The sequence below is a fragment of the Phasianus colchicus genome, chromosome Z, assembly GCF_987193195.1.
Source record: "Phasianus colchicus chromosome Z, bPhaCol1.hap1.1, whole genome shotgun sequence".
In the NCBI taxonomy this organism is placed as follows: domain Eukaryota; kingdom Metazoa; phylum Chordata; class Aves; order Galliformes; family Phasianidae; genus Phasianus; species Phasianus colchicus.
Genome location: NC_143476.1, coordinates 34,503,982 through 34,523,598, shown reverse-complemented (window position 1 = coordinate 34,523,598; position 19,617 = coordinate 34,503,982). Strand labels below are relative to the sequence as shown.

Here is a 19,617-nt window from a genome sequence, read left to right as displayed (position 1 = left end):
TGGATGGCAGACACTACAGAAGATGGAAATTTCTGTTTATTTGCTTGAAGATGGTAAGTTATTTTTGGAAAAACAGCTCTCCCCCAACTCTCCCCTACAAAGATGGCAGTGTGCAGCGGTGGGAGGTTCTGCCTGAGCGCGCCTGGGTGCAGTTGCTGGCGCCAGAAGCAGCGTTTTGGTGTAGGCCGTGATGGCTACGGCCGCTGCAGCTGGAAGCCGCCTGGCGGCTTCCTGACAGGGTTGGCAGGCCCTGGGCCTTCCCACGGCGGTCCAAGAGCCTCGTCTTCTCTCCTTTCCTGTGGGAACCAAGAAGAAAGACGTTCAGCTCTGGGCTGGGGAAGGAGGGACAGAAACGCTGCAGGGCTTCTCTCGGGCCTGTAGTCTGGGGATGTGCTGCCCAGGACACACCCCGCTCTGTGTGATGCCCAGGGGCCCTCGTGCCCAGGCCCATCTGCACCGAGAGTGCCCACCAGCCGGGGGAAAGGTGGGCAGGAGGAGGCCCAGCCCCGCAGCGCAGGGAAGCCCGCACAACAGGTGTGGGGCTCAGGGCCTGCTGACGCTGCTCCTCCCGGGCCTCTGCAGGAGCCGGCACACACTTACTGTTCCCGTGATGTCCCCGGGAGCTGTGGCTTGTTCTGCCACCCCTCTGGTGCTGTCTGCCCTGCAGGGCTTTGGCACCTGTCCTTCCCCTTCAGCCTCTCTCCCAGCTGCCGGTCGTACTCCCGTCTCACGATGTAGGCAGGACGAGGGTCACCCTCCAGCAGGCGGTGGAAGGGGTTCTGCAAAGGCAAAAGAGATTGTCCTAAACAACAGTTGCAAGGAGCTAGGGCTGCCCTTCAGGATGTGGTCGTGCAGGAAATGGCACTGAGGAGCAGAGGGCTCTCTCTGCAACACAGACTGTGCCCTCACTCCCTGAAGCCAAGGGCTGGCACCGGCTTCTCTGCCCGGAGGTGTGTGTGCGGGCCCCAGTGCCTCAGCTGAGGCAGGTGCCTCATGCAGGCTTGGTTTAGTCTTCACATGCCCATGCCCAGCCAGCTGCTGCCTTTGCCCTGTGCTCTTTGCTGCAGCTCCACTCGCACGGCAATTTGCAGGGCAGTGGGCAGACAGAAGATGCTTCCTTGCCAGGTGGCCACAGCAACGCTGCCATGTTCAGGAGCCCTGAGCTGCTCCCCTCCCGAGGAGAGAAGCGGGGGGAACTGCCCTTTCCCTGAGGGCGGTCAGTGCACACTGTACCTGGCTTCTCTCCGTGCTCTGCCTCTGCGTGCACTGCTCGTACTCGCTGCGGAATTCAGCTTCCACCTCCTTGCGCTTGGAGGCCATCAGCACCTGGAGCCGTCTTGCCTCAGTCTGAGCATGCTTCAAGCGTGCTGCCTGCAGGCCAGGGAAACACAACCATTGGCAGCGTCAGACTCCTGGGGCTTGGGCAGGGATCCCTGGGAGGCCAGCTGCTGCTGCCATGCCTGCCCTCCTCTGGAGCCCCAGGAGGATTCAAGGGTGGCGGATCAACGCCTCTGGCGTACCACTCTGGAGGTGTGCTGGGCATCGGCAGCGGGCTTTGCCTGAGTTGCAGCCTTCTTTAGCACTTCAGCATATGTCTGTTCAAGTTCTGCCAGGAACCTAAAGAGAGACAGCCGGCTGAGCTGGTGGGAGCACAGGCTGAAGCAGTTTCTCACCGCTGGGCTCGCAGCCCACAGCTCTGCTCCAGGAGCACAAGCAACTGTGGCTGTAGTCACCTTGCCATTTCCAGGGCCTTTTGGCAAGGGCACCACGGCTGAGGAAAACACCTCCCTGACACAACAAGCCAGAGCATGGTGTGTCCCCCACCGCCTGCCACTGCTCTTCTCCAGGAGGCTCACCTGAACTTAACCCTTCGCTGTTTCTCCTCCTGCTCCTTGCGTTTTTTCTCTGACATCACAACTTGTGATGCCCTGCGCCGAGCCAGCATCACCGGATCATACACGCTCACTGCACGTGGGAAGCAAGAGAACATCACATCATCGTCTTTGTGACCGTGCAGGAAAGCAGCAGTGGCAGAGCTGCTTGGCCCCGCTCATCCACACTCATTGCCATCCCAGGGACAAAGCCACTATTTCATTCTTTGCCCCTGCTGGACACTGGACTCAGCCCAGATCTGCATTCCTCCTGAGCTCATCCTGCTCTCTCTCACCCCTCTCCCAGCAGCAGGGACACACAGGGAGGTGCTCAGAAACTCCAGGGCTTACTGGCTGGGGGTAAGTTCCCCAGCAGAGAAGAGGTTTCCTCATCCACTTCAGGCACATTCACATACCTGTTCGGGCACCCTCGCCCCATGGCTGCGACTGTCTCCGGGGCTTGACGAAAGTCGTATCTTGGCGTGCCTTCGAGCCCTCAACTTCAATTCTGGAAACAAGAAGACACCAGTGGGCTAAAAGGGCACCAAGCTTCCTCAGTGCCTGACACAGAGAACCTGCTGGCAGGGCTCTTTGGGAGCCAGTGCCGAGCCCTTGGAGGACTCTCTGTGGGAGCTGAGGGGCCCTCCAGTCTCCAGCAACTTCTGTCCCCGAGCTTCTGTCGCCTTTGGGCCAGCCCTGAACAGGGGGACCCTCCTCGCTGTCCCCACACCCTCCTCCCACCTCTCTCACTCAGGGCCCACGGCCCACGCACTGGCCCATTGGACTGCCCTGTCCCGGTGGACCGAGCCACGGGCCGGACGGGAACTCTCCAGAGAAGGGCTGCTCCTGCCTAACAACCTGGCCAGGAGAGAGGCCTCAGCAAGAAGCTGCCCCAAAGCGTGAGCTGAGCAGCTGCTCCCTTGGCCGGCTGGCTGCTGCAGGAGTGCTTGCGCTCACCTAGGCAGTACGAAGCAGCCGTCCTCACTGCATCGAGTAAAGTTGTTTTTGCCTCTAAACGCAATCATATTCAGCATCTCAGAGTCCTGCGTCGGGATAGACACAAGTGAGCAGAGGCCACAGACACGTGTCTGTTGCTCCCAAGAGTGGAAAACCTCACTTGAGAGCGCTGCAGGGAGCCCCGGAGGCGTGCAAGCTCACCCCAAGAAGAGCAGGCAGCATGTTGCCTGTCGCATCCATCTGCAGTACGCAGTCATCAAAGAAGTTCATGATGACCTCCTGCCCTCTCAGAGAAAGAATGCCAAGTCTGTTGAAGAAGAAGTCAACTTCCTTCTTTCCTCGGAGGGCCTCAGCAAAGAAGAGCAGGGTCTCATGGATGCACTGCTGTACGATTGGCACGCGGAAGTAAATGCTTTCAGCAATCTCCTGGAAGTCCAACGGATACTCGAATATCTCAGCTGCAAAACAAACACAGACCAACCCCGTCACTCCCTGCAGGAAGGGCAGGTGAGCTTTGCCACCAGCTCCCAGCATGCAGCTATGAGCTGGGGAGAGCTGGGCAGATCAGGCTGATGCCCGGGGCAGGGGCAGGGTGCTGGGACTCTCCGTGTGCACCCTCCGCCTGCACTCTCCAGGTTGCAAGAGACTTTGCTCTTGCCAGGTCGTCACAGGGATTTCAGCACAGCAAAATGCTGAGGCTGTGCAAAGCAAAGCAAAATTCTTCTTACGAGGAATTTTGGTCTTCGGCTCCTTGAGATTGTAAAATTTCTGGATGTGGTGGTTCAGCTGGAAGACGGGTCTGTCCACATCCAGAACCCCGTCCTCTCCGGCAGTGGCATGAGATGGCACAACTGCAAAGCTCCCAATTCCAATATCCACCGCCTGAAAGGTCAAACAAGAAGAGGGAGACATGGCAGCGCTGGGCAGAGGTGGGAAAGGTGCTGGATGACCTGCTGGCCCTGGGCATGGTGTTGTGTGGCCTGCCCGCTGCTCAGGTGCAAAGGGCAAGCTGGGCTCCGAGCAGGAGGTAAGGCTCACCCTCTTCTCCAGCAGCTCTTCCCGAATGTACTTGGATGTGGCCCACCACACTTTGCAGATCTCTGGAAAGCAAAAGAAGGACCCATCACTCTCGGAGTTGGCAACGCCCAACCATTCTGAAACCCCTTCCCCCAGCAGAGGAGAGAGTGGGATGCGACCAAGCTCTCCCTTGCCCTCAACGAGCACTCGTGCTGCTGTAGCTTCCAGCACAGCTCTTGACCGTGCCCAGCGAGCGGGAAGCGCGCACTGCGCCTGGGGCCGGTCTGGAGAGGGAAGGGATGCGCTCTGGGGAAGGGGGTCCTGGCACCGGCAGCGGGCCTGGGCTGCCAAAGCAATCCCTGAGCCGGCGGGCACCACCCGGCAGGGCTCTCCTCGCAGACACCAGGCCTCCAGCTGCCCAGCCCTCAGCTTTCCACACCTCGTCTCCCCTCCGTCTTCGTGAGCACAGCGCTGCCTCAATGGCCCCCAAGCCTTACCCGAGGTGGTGAGGTCCTTCAGTAAGTTAAGCTCCTTGGGATCCAAGGGTTCGAAGAGCAGGTAAGAGAACACGTCAGCCGCCATGCTGTGCAGCAGTTGGAGAAGCGGCGCTCACTCCCTTGCTCCTGCTCCTTGCCCCCTGGCAAGCAGCGTCTCACTCTCTCTCACAGGTTCCCCTGGCCTTCTCCTGCCGGCAGAGCAGCTCCAGCGGAGCAGAGCAGCGCTGGCAAGAACAGCCCTGGCACCTCCCAGGCCTCGCTGGGAAATGTGGCCGGGGGACGCTGGGGACAGGGACTCAGAGCTGAGCCCCATTGTGACGCCGTGACGTGTCACAGAGGGCTGGGGGACCCGCCCACCTCACAGGCCCCCCGCCTCTTGGCCCAGCATGGACGGGGGAGCCCAGCGAGGCCCCCGAGGGTGCTGCGCTGGCGCTTCCGCCCTGCACAGTGTTCTCCTGCTCTTCGCATCTGCTGCGTGCATGGAAATAAATAGGAGGTGTTACTTTTGGAGCAACCTACGTGATTTTTCTGTGTGTAACTTGCTAAACTTTGTTAGCAGCTGCTAGGGATTTTGTCTGTCAGGAAAACACTATCTGCTGGCCGTAAACAGAACAATCACTGCAGTCTATTACTGAGCTAGAAACAAGGAACTTCATTGCTACTGCACGTTCATGTTAAAGGGGAGAATGTGTCACAGATGCAGTCTCTTGCCATCTTTCTGTATGCCTTTCAGTTGAAGGATGTGAAGCCTTGTTATTGCACGCAGAAACGACTGCCATCTAGCCCAGAGTAGCTGGCTTCCTATGGTTTATCTCCTCTCACAGAATCGCAGAATCACCAAGGTTGGAAAAGACCTACAAGATCATCCAGTCCAATCATCCACCTATCACCAATTGTTCTCACTAAACCGTATCCCTCAACACAAAATCCAAACGTTCCTTGAACACCTCCAGGGTCAGTGACTCCACCACCTCCCTAGGCATCCCATTCCAATGCCTGACCACTCCTTCAGAAAAGTAGTATTTCCTAATGTCCAGCCTAAATCTCCCCTGGCTCAGCTTGAAGCCATTCCCTCTAGTTCTATCACCAGTTACATGAGAGAAGAGGCCGACCCCCAGCTCACCACAACCTCCTTTAGGTGGTTATGGAGAGCTGTAAGGTCTCCTCTGAGCCTCCTCTTCTCCAGACTGAACAATCCCAGCTCCTTCAGCCACACTTCGTAAGGCCTGTGCTCCAGACCTCTCACCAGCTTTGTTGCCCTTCCCTGAACCTGCTCCAGGGCCTCAGTATCTTTCTTGCAGTGAGGGCCTAAAACTGGACACAGTACTCCAGGTGCAGCATGCAGGGCACAAGGATATTCTGTGTCCTGGCACACTGTGTAACACCAAATTGAGTAAAATGCAAAGAGCATCTAGAAGTGGAGAGTGCTTCACTTTCTGCCAGTTGACCCCGATTTTATGTTCTTAAAAATATCCAATCCCAATCTGGTGGTGGTGACGAATTCAGAGCGTGTTCAGTATGACTTAAAACACAGAAAGCAGTTTCTGCTACGTCGGTGAACGAGCCCAGTATCTCCCCACCTCTAGTTGGAGTGAGGGTGGCCGTGAAGGTGTCATGGTTTTGTGATTTGTGGTTTTCAGTATTCCACATCATAACACCATGTAGTGCACTGGGAGTCAAAGTGTTAATGCTCCAGTTCCGGGTGCCTGTCACTGTACGGCATGGAAGTCATGGGATCTGGCCCTTCCTGGTTGGGCAGTCTCTTACTGCCTTGCAGTGGGTGCTGGAGGGTGCCTTCCCAGCTGTTCCAAGCTTTTCAAGTTTGACTCGGTCTCAGGAATCCTCTGTCTCTCCTATTTTATTTGATTTATTCGTCTCAGTTTCAATTAGGTTGTATTACATTGTGTTATCTTGCATTCCAATATCATAGTAAAATAAGTTTACCTCCATAGATCGTTGCTGCTGGTTTTTTTGCTTCCTTGAGCCCAGCTCCCATCTCCCATCTCCCTATCCCTTTTCCCTTTTCCCTTTTCCTTCCCATTGTGTGGAGCCAGGGCCGGGGGGGAGAGGGTAGGAGAGAGGGGGCAGAGGCCTGCTGCCCCCCTGCCATGGTCATAGATTGATCTAGTTAACTCTGTGACAGTTTTTGGTGGAGAACGAGGGCATTAGCTGCTTTTTAGCTTTTAGAACGAATCTGTCTCTCCGCTCTCGGAGAGCTTCGTTAGGGAACTTTTATCAGCAGTTCAGGTTTCTGTGCTGAAAAACTTGACCTTGAAAGCCCAGGTGGACTGCCAGTATTCTGGGATATTTGTCAACTTTGAGCACTGCTTAGTCTGGGCGGTGCTTTTTCATTTTTTTTCCTCCTCTCATCAGCCTCCATTCATTAACCCCTTTCTAGTAGCTACCAGTGATGAACCCGCTCTTTATCGAGGGGGCGCTGTCTAAGGGATTAAAAACCAGTACGTTCCTCACAACTTATTGGCCAATTATCAATGTCATGATTTCTTGTTGTGGAATTGTGTTCATATATAACCAAATAAGGGCACTGATGGAGATACTTGCATGGTACTTGTATGCAATGTGGTATGATTTGGATTTTGACACTTACATTCCAAATGGAATACCTACAAACAACTACATCCCAGATGGAATAGCTAATTTTACAGACAACACAATGTTCAGACCGGTTTCCAGGCTTTCTTCTCCGTTTGTCACACGTTTTTCCAATGCTGAGTTAATGCTCATTTTTGTGGGCATACTCGTGTGCATGTTATCAATCTCCCTGAATATATTACTATCCATTCGTGTTATGTGGAAGGAGACTCCTCCAAAACCAGAGAATGCTGACTGGCAGGGAATATGGAGAGGTTTAGGAAAAATCTTAGAAGCATGGGGAGCCGCAATGTCATGGGATTTCACTCTTGAACACCTGTGGGATCCCAAGAAACCAAGCCCAGTGTTTGAGCCAGGGACGTGCGGCTTCTGTAGATCTAGGAAGGTACAACTTATCTGGGGCCTGGCTTGTGCTTACCATGCCCTATGTAATACTATTCTGGAGAGAGAGAGTTTCCGAGCTGAGGTTCAAGCCAAAGGGGAAGATGTCCAAGTCAAATCTGATCAATCACAGGAGACACCAGTAACAATGTCAGTTGCCCCTGTGGAAGGCAAGAAATGGAAACGAGCGTCCTCGCATCTAGAGCGGAAAAAAGAAGAAGCGGAGGAGGAGGTAGAGGAAGATCCAGGCGAGGGGCCCTCCTCAGAACCACCATCACCACGGTAGGCAAAAGAAAAAATTAAGAGAGATGGAGAAGAGAATGATGAAGAGAAAGTCTCTATTACTACTCGTCGACCTTTGAAGATGACTGAAATCCAAGGCTCAGGAAAGGAGTTTACACAGTGCCCAAACAAAACTCTCCTGGCTTCCTGGTTGCTTTGCTATTGGGACAGCGGGGCCAGTAGCTTGTCTCTAGATGGTAATGAAGCTTGCCAAAACTAGGAAGCATTGCCAGAGATCCAACTACTGAGAGAGGGATCAGTAGATGTTTGGATGGGGATGCTGCCCTCTGGGAACGAGTGTTAGTAGCTTTGAAGGAAAGGCTTGAAGCGTGTGATGAAAAAGTGGGATACAGTTGAAAATCCAGGTATCCAGTATTTGAGGGAAACAGCCATGGTGGAAATGTTGTATGACCCTAATTTTGTTCCTAACCATCCATGCCAAGACCACGACCCTGAGAGTGAGGATGACGCCTGATATATGGTGGAAACTCACAACAACAGCACCAGAAAGATACGCCGGTACACTAGCAGCAACGTTTGACAGAAACGAGGACAGCAGAAAAGACCCTTAGTTTTTGAGTGGATTCTTACGCTCCAAAACTATGAACAACAGCTACCCCCAACTCACGCTTCCATTTCCGTCATCTCACAAGTAACAGACCAACTGAATGAAGCACGAGAGCAAATGTCTCTATTGATTAATCATGGCAAACCTGTAGTAGCATCAGAAACTCTTGATGAAGATCAGGATAATCAAAAGAGGCTAGCGAAGGAGCTGATCAAACTCATGAGAATCCAACTAATTAAAGATGATGAATCCTCCTTCTCATGTGCACCATAAAAATCTCAGCGATTAAAGGCAAACGCTTTCCGGCTCCAGTAAGGAATTCTACATCACGAATGGCCTTGTGGTGTTACCTACGTGACCATGGAGAAGACATGAGGAAGTGGCATGACCAAGCTACTCCTGTACTACGAGCACGGGTGAGAGAATTACAGAACAGATCCATCACCAGTTGCTCCAGTTACCACGGGTAATGAATAGAGGGGCCCTGCCCTCAGTCAGAGGTGGGGAAAGGGATAATAGAGTTTATTGGCACATCAGAACCACAGAAATATAAGGCACTGGTGGACACCAGTGCCCAGTGCACTCTGATGCCCTCGAGTCATGAAGGGACAGAATCAGTCCATATTGCTGGAGTGACTGAGGGCTCTCAAGAATTGACTGTGTTGGAGGCCGAGATGGTAAAGCCTCAGTGGTAAAGACTGGCAAAAACATCCTATTGTGAATGGCCAAGGGGCTCCACGTACGCTTGGTATCAATTACCTCAGAAGGGATCCTGAAGGGTATTGATGGGCCTTTGGAATAGCTGCTGTAGACACAGACAACATTAAGCAGCTGTCTGTTTTGCCTGATTCGTCTGTTGTGGGGTTGCTACGAGTAGAAGAGCAGCAGGTACTAATTGCCCACAAAAACGGTGCACAGACAACAGTACCGCACGAATAGGGATTCCTTGCTCCCCATTCGTAAGTTAATTCGTCAACTAGAGAGTCAGGGAGTGATCAGCAAAACTCACTTGCCTTTTGACAACCCCAGTAGGGGGTTAAAAAATATGGCCAGTGCGTAAAGCCAGTGGAGAATGGAGGCTGACAGTGGACTACCGTGGCCTGAATGAAGTCACACCCCCACTGAATGCTGCTGTGCCGGACATGTTAGAACTCCAGTATGAACTGGAGTCAAAAGCAGCCAAATGGTATGCCATCACTGACATTGCTAGCACCTTCTTTTCCATTCCTTTGGCCACAGAATGTAGGCCACAGTTTGCTTTCACCTGGAGGGGCGTTCAGTATACTTGGAACCGTCTGTCCCAAGGGTGGAAACACAGCCCAACCATTTGCCATGGGCTGATCTCCACGCCTTCCCCTGACGTGGCCCAGCTTCGCTGCTGAGGGCAGCCTTGCAGGGTTGTCTTTGACACTTAAATTCCCTAGGGAAGGCACGTGAAAGCATGCAGGACAGCTCTGAGAATAGAATGGGCAGCAGAGCCTGGGGCCCTCGGGCGTGAACTGCCTCCGCCGGGAGAGGTGGCTCGCAAGGCCTGGGGAGCAGCACTGGAGGTTGCAGGGCTCCTCCTCTCCTGTAAAGCACAGACTGAGACCATGCAGGGAGCAGAGCGGCCATCCTAGTGGGCAGCAGGTGGCAGCAATCTGTATTTGGCAGGTCTGTTACTGGACCTGGGTGGTATTAAGAAGCAGGTGTTCTTTCTTAACGGCACGAGACGCGTGGGGGATTGCTGCACCTCATGTGCATCTCCAGGAAGTAAAGGACACAGATTACGTGTATTCAACGTGTGTGAATGTCCACAGAATTTCCGGAAAGGGCCCACCTGCTTTGAGAACTGCTATACGTATTAAAATCTCATCCTTGCTTGAACGGAAAGAACCCAATATGGGGGTCTTGCAGGGGCTCTTTGGTGGCCGTGGGGTTCCACTGGGACCTGCTGTCCGGCCAAAAGTTTGTGTGCTAAGTAGGTCAGGTTCAGAACATTTGAACAAAACATTGTCAGCTGACTAGTTCCTAGTGATCACTTGTTACAGGGCCTCCATTATCAAGCCTAGCAGGGTTCAGTGTAAGTCCCACAGCCTGTGCAATGTTGAGGCTCTGCTTTTAGGCTTCAGATGTCCCGCTTATCTGGGAATAGCAACCTTCCCCGGGCAGAATGCCGCTCTGCTGAGACTCTGAAGTAACTGCTGAAGCAAGGCAATTTGCGCGCACAAAGCAATCATGGATGGCAGACACTACAGAAGATGGAAATTTCTGTTTATTTGCTTGAAGATGGTAAGTTATTTTTGGAAAAACAGCTCTCCCCCAACTCTCCCCTACAAAGATGGCAGTGTGCAGCGGTGGGAGGTTCTGCCTGAGCGCGCCTGGGTGCAGTTGCTGGCGCCAGAAGCAGCGTTTTGGTGTAGGCCGTGATGGCTACGGCCGCTGCAGCTGGAAGCCGCCTGGCGGCTTCCTGACAGGGTTGGCAGGCCCTGGGCCTTCCCACGGCGGTCCAAGAGCCTCGTCTTCTCTCCTTTCCTGTGGGAACCAAGAAGAAAGACGTTCAGCTCTGGGCTGGGGAAGGAGGGACAGAAACGCTGCAGGGCTTCTCTCGGGCCTGTAGTCTGGGGATGTGCTGCCCAGGACACACCCCGCTCTGTGTGATGCCCAGGGGCCCTCGTGCCCAGGCCCATCTGCACCGAGAGTGCCCACCAGCCGGGGGAAAGGTGGGCAGGAGGAGGCCCAGCCCCGCAGCGCAGGGAAGCCCGCACAACAGGTGTGGGGCTCAGGGCCTGCTGACGCTGCTCCTCCCGGGCCTCTGCAGGAGCCGGCACACACTTACTGTTCCCGTGATGTCCCCGGGAGCTGTGGCTTGTTCTGCCACCCCTCTGGTGCTGTCTGCCCTGCAGGGCTTTGGCACCTGTCCTTCCCCTTCAGCCTCTCTCCCAGCTGCCGGTCGTACTCCCGTCTCACGATGTAGGCAGGACGAGGGTCACCCTCCAGCAGGCGGTGGAAGGGGTTCTGCAAAGGCAAAAGAGATTGTCCTAAACAACAGTTGCAAGGAGCTAGGGCTGCCCTTCAGGATGTGGTCGTGCAGGAAATGGCACTGAGGAGCAGAGGGCTCTCTCTGCAACACAGACTGTGCCCTCACTCCCTGAAGCCAAGGGCTGGCACCGGCTTCTCTGCCCGGAGGTGTGTGTGCGGGCCCCAGTGCCTCAGCTGAGGCAGGTGCCTCATGCAGGCTTGGTTTAGTCTTCACATGCCCATGCCCAGCCAGCTGCTGCCTTTGCCCTGTGCTCTTTGCTGCAGCTCCACTCGCACGGCAATTTGCAGGGCAGTGGGCAGACAGAAGATGCTTCCTTGCCAGGTGGCCACAGCAACGCTGCCATGTTCAGGAGCCCTGAGCTGCTCCCCTCCCGAGGAGAGAAGCGGGGGGAACTGCCCTTTCCCTGAGGGCGGTCAGTGCACACTGTACCTGGCTTCTCTCCGTGCTCTGCCTCTGCGTGCACTGCTCGTACTCGCTGCGGAATTCAGCTTCCACCTCCTTGCGCTTGGAGGCCATCAGCACCTGGAGCCGTCTTGCCTCAGTCTGAGCATGCTTCAAGCGTGCTGCCTGCAGGCCAGGGAAACACAACCATTGGCAGCGTCAGACTCCTGGGGCTTGGGCAGGGATCCCTGGGAGGCCAGCTGCTGCTGCCATGCCTGCCCTCCTCTGGAGCCCCAGGAGGATTCAAGGGTGGCGGATCAACGCCTCTGGCGTACCACTCTGGAGGTGTGCTGGGCATCGGCAGCGGGCTTTGCCTGAGTTGCAGCCTTCTTTAGCACTTCAGCATATGTCTGTTCAAGTTCTGCCAGGAACCTAAAGAGAGACAGCCGGCTGAGCTGGTGGGAGCACAGGCTGAAGCAGTTTCTCACCGCTGGGCTCGCAGCCCACAGCTCTGCTCCAGGAGCACAAGCAACTGTGGCTGTAGTCACCTTGCCATTTCCAGGGCCTTTTGGCAAGGGCACCACGGCTGAGGAAAACACCTCCCTGACACAACAAGCCAGAGCATGGTGTGTCCCCCACCGCCTGCCACTGCTCTTCTCCAGGAGGCTCACCTGAACTTAACCCTTCGCTGTTTCTCCTCCTGCTCCTTGCGTTTTTTCTCTGACATCACAACTTGTGATGCCCTGCGCCGAGCCAGCATCACCGGATCATACACGCTCACTGCACGTGGGAAGCAAGAGAACATCACATCATCGTCTTTGTGACCGTGCAGGAAAGCAGCAGTGGCAGAGCTGCTTGGCCCCGCTCATCCACACTCATTGCCATCCCAGGGACAAAGCCACTATTTCATTCTTTGCCCCTGCTGGACACTGGACTCAGCCCAGATCTGCATTCCTCCTGAGCTCATCCTGCTCTCTCTCACCCCTCTCCCAGCAGCAGGGACACACAGGGAGGTGCTCAGAAACTCCAGGGCTTACTGGCTGGGGGTAAGTTCCCCAGCAGAGAAGAGGTTTCCTCATCCACTTCAGGCACATTCACATACCTGTTCGGGCACCCTCGCCCCATGGCTGCGACTGTCTCCGGGGCTTGACCAAAGTCGTATCTTGGTGTGTCTTCGAGCCCTCAACTTCAATTCTGGAAACAAGAAGACACCAGTGGGCTAAAAGGGCACCAAGCTTCCTCAGTGCCTGACACAGAGAACCTGCTGGCAGGGCTCTTTGGGAGCCAGTGCCGAGCCCTTGGAGGACTCTCTGTGGGAGCTGAGGGGCCCTCCAGTCTCCAGCAACTTCTGTCCCCGAGCTTCTGTCGCCTTTGGGCCAGCCCTGAACAGGGGGACCCTCCTCGCTGTCCCCACACCCTCCTCCCACCTCTCTCACTCAGGGCCCGCGGCCCACGCACTGGCCCATTGGACTGCCCTGTCCCGGTGGACCGAGCCACGGGCCGGACGGGAACTCTCCAGAGAAGGGCTGCTCCTGCCTAACAACCTGGCCAGGAGAGAGGCCTCAGCAAGAAGCTGCCCCAAAGCGTGAGCTGAGCAGCTGCTCCCTTGGCCGGCTGGCTGCTGCAGGAGTGCTTGCGCTCACCTAGGCAGTACGAAGCAGCCGTCCTCACTGCATCGAGTAAAGTTGTTTTTGCCTCTAAACGCAATCATATTCAGCATCTCAGAGTCCTGCGTCGGGATAGACACAAGTGAGCAGAGGCCACAGACACGTGTCTGTTGCTCCCAAGAGTGGAAAACCTCACTTGAGAGCGCTGCAGGGAGCCCCGGAGGCGTGCAAGCTCACCCCAAGAAGAGCAGGCAGCATGTTGCCTGTCGCATCCATCTGCAGTACGCAGTCATCAAAGAAGTTCATGATGACCTCCTGCCCTCTCAGAGAAAGAATGCCAAGTCTGTTGAAGAAGAAGTCAACTTCCTTCTTTCCTCGGAGGGCCTCAGCAAAGAAGAGCAGGGTCTCATGGATGCACTGCTGTACGATTGGCACGCGGAAGTAAATGCTTTCAGCAATCTCCTGGAAGTCCAACGGATACTCGAATATCTCAGCTGCAAAACAAACACAGACCAACCCCGTCACTCCCTGCAGGAAGGGCAGGTGAGCTTTGCCACCAGCTCCCAGCATGCAGCTATGAGCTGGGGAGAGCTGGGCAGATCAGGTTGATGCCCGGGGCAGGGGCAGGGTGCTGGGACTCTCCGTGTGCACCCTCCGCCTGCACTCTCCAGGTTGCAAGAGACTTTGCTCTTGCCAGGTCGTCACAGGGATTTCAGCACAGCAAAATGCTGAGGCTGTGCAAAGCAAAGCAAAATTCTTCTTACGAGGAATTTTGGTCTTCGGCTCCTTGAGATTGTAAAATTTCTGGATGTGGTGGTTCAGCTGGAAGACGGGTCTGTCCACATCCAGAACCCCGTCCTCTCCGGCAGTGGCATGAGATGGCACAACTGCAAAGCTCCCAATTCCAATATCCACCGCCTGAAAGGTCAAACAAGAAGAGGGAGACATGGCAGCGCTGGGCAGAGGTGGGAAAGGTGCTGGATGACCTGCTGGCCCTGGGCATGGTGTTGTGTGGCCTGCCCGCTGCTCAGGTGCAAAGGGCAAGCTGGGCTCCGAGCAGGAGGTAAGGCTCACCCTCTTCTCCAGCAGCTCTTCCCGAATGTACTTGGATGTGGCCCACCACACTTTGCAGATCTCTGGAAAGCAAAAGAAGGACCCATCACTCTCGGAGTTGGCAACGCCCAACCATTCTGAAACCCCTTCCCCCAGCAGAGGAGAGAGCGGGATGCGACCAAGCTCTCCCTTGCCCTCAACGAGCACTCGTGCTGCTGTAGCTTCCAGCACAGCTCTTGACCGTGCCCAGCGAGCGGGAAGCGCGCACTGCGCCTGGGGCCGGTCTGGAGAGGGAAGGGATGCGCTCTGGGGAAGGGGGTCCTGGCACCGGCAGCGGGCCTGGGCTGCCAAAGCAATCCCTGAGCCGGCGGGCACCACCCGGCAGGGCTCTCCTCGCAGACACCAGGCCTCCAGCTGCCCAGCCCTCAGCTTTCCACACCTCGTCTCCCCTCCGTCTTCGTGAGCACAGCGCTGCCTCAATGGCCCCCAAGCCTTACCCGAGGTGGTGAGGTCCTTCAGTAAGTTAAGCTCCTTGGGATCCAAGGGTTCGAAGAGCAGGTAAGAGAACACGTCAGCCGCCATGCTGTGCAGCAGTTGGAGAAGCGGCGCTCACTCCCTTGCTCCTGCTCCTTGCCCCCTGGCAAGCAGCGTCTCACTCTCTCTCACAGGTTCCCCTGGCCTTCTCCTGCCGGCAGAGCAGCTCCAGCGGAGCAGAGCAGCGCTGGCAAGAACAGCCCTGGCACCTCCCAGGCCTCGCTGGGAAATGTGGCCGGGGGACGCTGGGGACAGGGACTCAGAGCTGAGCCCCATTGTGACGCCGTGACGTGTCACAGAGGGCTGGGGGACCCGCCCACCTCACAGGCCCCCCGCCTCTTGGCCCAGCATGGACGGGGGAGCCCAGCGAGGCCCCCGAGGGTGCTGCGCTGGCGCTTCCGCCCTGCACAGTGTTCTCCTGCTCTTCGCATCTGCTGCGTGCATGGAAATAAATAGGAGGTGTTACTTTTGGAGCAACCTACGTGATTTTTCTGTGTGTAACTTGCTAAACTTTGTTAGCAGCTGCTAGGGATTTTGTCTGTCAGGAAAACACTATCTGCTGGCCGTAAACAGAACAATCACTGCAGTCTATTACTGAGCTAGAAACAAGGAACTTCATTGCTACTGCACGTTCATGTTAAAGGGGAGAATGTGTCACAGATGCAGTCTCTTGCCATCTTTCTGTATGCCTTTCAGTTGAAGGATGTGAAGCCTTGTTATTGCACGCAGAAACGACTGCCATCTAGCCCAGAGTAGCTGGCTTCCTATGGTTTATCTCCTCTCACAGAATCGCAGAATCACCAAGGTTGGAAAAGACCTACAAGATCATCCAGTCCAATCATCCACCTATCACCAATTGTTCTCACTAAACCGTATCCCTCAACACAAAATCCAAACGTTCCTTGAACACCTCCAGGGTCAGTGACTCCACCACCTCCCTAGGCATCCCATTCCAATGCCTGACCACTCCTTCAGAAAAGTAGTATTTCCTAATGTCCAGCCTAAATCTCCCCTGGCTCAGCTTGAAGCCATTCCCTCTAGTTCTATCACCAGTTACATGAGAGAAGAGGCCGACCCCCAGCTCACCACAACCTCCTTTAGGTGGTTATGGAGAGCTGTAAGGTCTCCTCTGAGCCTCCTCTTCTCCAGACTGAACAATCCCAGCTCCTTCAGCCACACTTCGTAAGGCCTGTGCTCCAGACCTCTCACCAGCTTTGTTGCCCTTCCCTGAACCTGCTCCAGGGCCTCAGTATCTTTCTTGCAGTGAGGGCCTAAAACTGGACACAGTACTCCAGGTGCAGCATGCAGGGCACAAGGATATTCTGTGTCCTGGCACACTGTGTAACACCAAATTGAGTAAAATGCAAAGAGCATCTAGAAGTGGAGAGTGCTTCACTTTCTGCCAGTTGACCCCGATTTTATGTTCTTAAAAATATCCAATCCCAATCTGGTGGTGGTGACGAATTCAGAGCGTGTTCAGTATGACTTAAAACACAGAAAGCAGTTTCTGCTACGTCGGTGAACGAGCCCAGTATCTCCCCACCTCTAGCTGGAATGAGGGTGGCCGTGAAGGTGTCATGGTTTTGTGATTTGTGGTTTTCAGTATTCCACATCATAACACCATGTAGTGCACTGGGAGTCAAAGTGTTAATGCTCCAGTTCCGGGTGCCTGTCACTGTACGGCATGGAAGTCATGGGATCTGGCCCTTCCTGGTTGGGCAGTCTCTTACTGCCTTGCAGTGGGTGCTGGAGGGTGCCTTCCCAGCTGTTCCAAGCTTTTCAAGTTTGACTCGGTCTCAGGAATCCTCTGTCTCTCCTATTTTATTTGATTTATTCGTCTCAGTTTCAATTAGGTTGTATTACATTGTGTTATCTTGCATTCCAATATCATAGTTAGTAAAATAAGTTTACCTCCATAGATCGTTGCTGCTGGTTTTTTTGCTTCCTTGAGCCCAGCTCCCATCTCCCATCTCCCTATCCCTTTTCCCTTTTCCCTTTTCCTTCCCATTGTGTGGAGCCAGGGCCGGGGGGGAGAGGGTAGGAGAGAGGGGGCAGAGGCCTGCTGCCCCCCTGCCATGGTCATAGATTGATCTAGTTAACTCTGTGACAGTTTTTGGTGGAGAACGAGGGCATTAGCTGCTTTTTAGCTTTTAGAACGAATCTGTCTCTCCGCTCTCGGAGAGCTTCGTTAGGGAACTTTTATCAGCAGTTCAGGTTTCTGTGCTGAAAAACTTGACCTTGAAAGCCCAGGTGGACTGCCAGTATTCTGGGATATTTGTCAACTTTGAGCACTGCTTAGTCTGGGCGGTGCTTTTTCATTTTTTTTCCTCCTCTCATCAGCCTCCATTCATTAACCCCTTTCTAGTAGCTACCAGTGATGAACCCGCTCTTTATCGAGGGGGCGCTGTCTAAGGGATTAAAAACCAGTACGTTCCTCACAACTTATTGGCCAATTATCAATGTCATGATTTCTTGTTGTGGAATTGTGTTCATATATAACCAAATAAGGGCACTGATGGAGATACTTGCATGGTACTTGTATGCAATGTGGTATGATTTGGATTTTGACACTTACATTCCAAATGGAATACCTACAAACAACTACATCCCAGATGGAATAGCTAATTTTACAGACAACACAATGTTCAGACCGGTTTCCAGGCTTTCTTCTCCGTTTGTCACACGTTTTTCCAATGCTGAGTTAATGCTCATTTTTGTGGGCATACTCGTGTGCATGTTATCAATCTCCCTGAATATATTACTATCCATTCGTGTTATGTGGAAGGAGACTCCTCCAAAACCAGAGAATGCTGACTGGCAGGGAATATGGAGAGGTTTAGGAAAAATCTTAGAAGCATGGGGAGCCGCAATGTCATGGGATTTCACTCTTGAACACCTGTGGGATCCCAAGAAACCAAGCCCAGTGTTTGAGCCAGGGACGTGCGGCTTCTGTAGATCTAGGAAGGTACAACTTATCTGGGGCCTGGCTTGTGCTTACCATGCCCTATGTAATACTATTCTGGAGAGAGAGAGTTTCCGAGCTGAGGTTCAAGCCAAAGGGGAAGATGTCCAAGTCAAATCTGATCAATCACAGGAGACACCAGTAACAATGTCAGTTGCCCCTGTGGAAGGCAAGAAATGGAAACGAGCGTCCTCGCATCTAGAGCGGAAAAAAGAAGAAGCGGAGGAGGAGGTAGAGGAAGATCCAGGCGAGGGGCCCTCCTCAGAACCACCATCACCACGGTAGGCAAAAGAAAAAATTAAGAGAGATGGAGAAGAGAATGATGAAGAGAAAGTCTCTATTACTACTCGTCGACCTTTGAAGATGACTGAAATCCAAGGCTCAGGAAAGGAGTTTACACAGTGCCCAAACAAAACTCTCCTGGCTTCCTGGTTGCTTTGCTATTGGGACAGCGGGGCCAGTAGCTTGTCTCTAGATGGTAATGAAGCTTGCCAAAACTAGGAAGCATTGCCAGAGATCCAACTACTGAGAGAGGGATCAGTAGATGTTTGGATGGGGATGCTGCCCTCTGGGAACGAGTGTTAGTAGCTTTGAAGGAAAGGCTTGAAGCGTGTGATGAAAAAGTGGGATACAGTTGAAAATCCAGGTATCCAGTATTTGAGGGAAACAGCCGTGGTGGAAATGTTGTATGACCCTAATTTTGTTCCTAACCATCCATGCCAAGACCACGACCCTGAGAGTGAGGATGACGCCTGATATATGGTGGAAACTCACAACAACAGCACCAGAAAGATACGCCGGTACACTAGCAGCAACGTTTGACAGAAACGAGGACAGCAGAAAAGACCCTTAGTTTTTGAGTGGATTCTTACGCTCCAAAACTATGAACAACAGCTACCCCCAACTCACGCTTCCATTTCCGTCATCTCACAAGTAACAGACCAACTGAATGAAGCACGAGAGCAAATGTCTCTATTGATTAATCATGGCAAACCTGTAGTAGCATCAGAAACTCTTGATGAAGATCAGGATAATCAAAAGAGGCTAGCGAAGGAGCTGATCAAACTCATGAGAATCCAACTAATTAAAGATGATGAATCCTCCTTCTCATGTGCACCATAAAAATCTCAGCGATTAAAGGCAAACGCTTTCCGGCTCCAGTAAGGAATTCTACATCACGAATGGCCTTGTGGTGTTACCTACGTGACCATGGAGAAGACATGAGGAAGTGGCATGACCAAGCTACTCCTGTACTACGAGCACGGGTGAGAGAATTACAGAACAGATCCATCACCAGTTGCTCCAGTTACCACGGGTAATGAATAGAGGGGCCCTGCCCTCAGTCAGAGGTGGGGAAAGGGATAATAGAGTTTATTGGCACATCAGAACCACAGAAATATAAGGCACTGGTGGACACCAGTGCCCAGTGCACTCTGATGCCCTCGAGTCATGAAGGGACAGAATCAGTCCATATTGCTGGAGTGACTGAGGGCTCTCAAGAATTGACTGTGTTGGAGGCCGAGATGGTAAAGCCTCAGTGGTAAAGACTGGCAAAAACATCCTATTGTGAATGGCCAAGGGGCTCCACGTACGCTTGGTATCAATTACCTCAGAAGGGATCCTGAAGGGTATTGATGGGCCTTTGGAATAGCTGCTGTAGACACAGACAACATTAAGCAGCTGTCTGTTTTGCCTGATTCGTCTGTTGTGGGGTTGCTACGAGTAGAAGAGCAGCAGGTACTAATTGCCCACAAAAACGGTGCACAGACAACAGTACCGCACGAATAGGGATTCCTTGCTCCCCATTCGTAAGTTAATTCGTCAACTAGAGAATCAGGGAGTGATCAGCAAAACTCACTTGCCTTTTGACAA

The 19,617-nt window shown here is 53.6% G+C and overlaps 2 protein-coding genes across 2 annotated transcripts; both read right to left on the bottom strand.

The window, feature by feature from the left end:
• Window positions 1–18: 18 nt before the first annotated feature.
• On the bottom strand, window positions 19–6,259 carry LOC149912838 (uncharacterized). Its single transcript, XM_090131415.1, has 11 exons — window positions 4,343–6,259; window positions 3,867–3,928; window positions 3,557–3,710; window positions 3,030–3,286; window positions 2,829–2,914; window positions 2,288–2,379; window positions 1,857–1,965; window positions 1,521–1,617; window positions 1,234–1,371; window positions 601–779; window positions 19–296 (listed from the first exon to the last, which is right to left on the bottom strand). Exons 1-11 carry the CDS (start codon window positions 4,425–4,427, stop codon window positions 95–97), a joined length of 1,461 nt encoding a protein of 486 aa, XP_089987541.1. The 5' UTR covers window positions 4,428–6,259; the 3' UTR covers window positions 19–94.
• Window positions 6,260–10,422: 4,163 nt separating this feature from the next.
• On the bottom strand, window positions 10,423–19,508 carry LOC149912837 (uncharacterized). Its single transcript, XM_090131694.1, has 11 exons — window positions 14,747–19,508; window positions 14,271–14,332; window positions 13,961–14,114; window positions 13,434–13,690; window positions 13,233–13,318; window positions 12,692–12,783; window positions 12,261–12,369; window positions 11,925–12,021; window positions 11,638–11,775; window positions 11,005–11,183; window positions 10,423–10,700 (listed from the first exon to the last, which is right to left on the bottom strand). Exons 1-11 carry the CDS (start codon window positions 14,829–14,831, stop codon window positions 10,499–10,501), a joined length of 1,461 nt encoding a protein of 486 aa, XP_089987820.1. The 5' UTR covers window positions 14,832–19,508; the 3' UTR covers window positions 10,423–10,498.
• Between the last annotated feature and the right edge of the window lie 109 nt (window positions 19,509–19,617).

Bases quoted from the DNA above. Each gene is read 5' to 3' on its own strand.
- LOC149912838 (XM_090131415.1), bottom strand. From the start codon at position 4,427: ATGGCGGCTGACGTGTTCTCTTACCTGCTCTTCGAACCCTTGGATCCC. The intron at 3,929-4,342 runs GTAAGGCTTGGG...TTTGCTTTCCAG, and splicing joins GAAGGACCTCACCACCTCGG to AGATCTGCAAAGTGTGGTGG. The intron at 780-1,233 runs GTACAGTGTGCA...TTGCCTTTGCAG, and splicing joins AGAGCACGGAGAGAAGCCAG to AACCCCTTCCACCGCCTGCT.
- LOC149912837 (XM_090131694.1), bottom strand. From the start codon at position 14,831: ATGGCGGCTGACGTGTTCTCTTACCTGCTCTTCGAACCCTTGGATCCC. The intron at 12,022-12,260 runs GTGAGCCTCCTG...GTCTCTCTTTAG, and splicing joins CAGCGAAGGGTTAAGTTCAG to GTTCCTGGCAGAACTTGAAC. The intron at 11,184-11,637 runs GTACAGTGTGCA...TTGCCTTTGCAG, and splicing joins AGAGCACGGAGAGAAGCCAG to AACCCCTTCCACCGCCTGCT.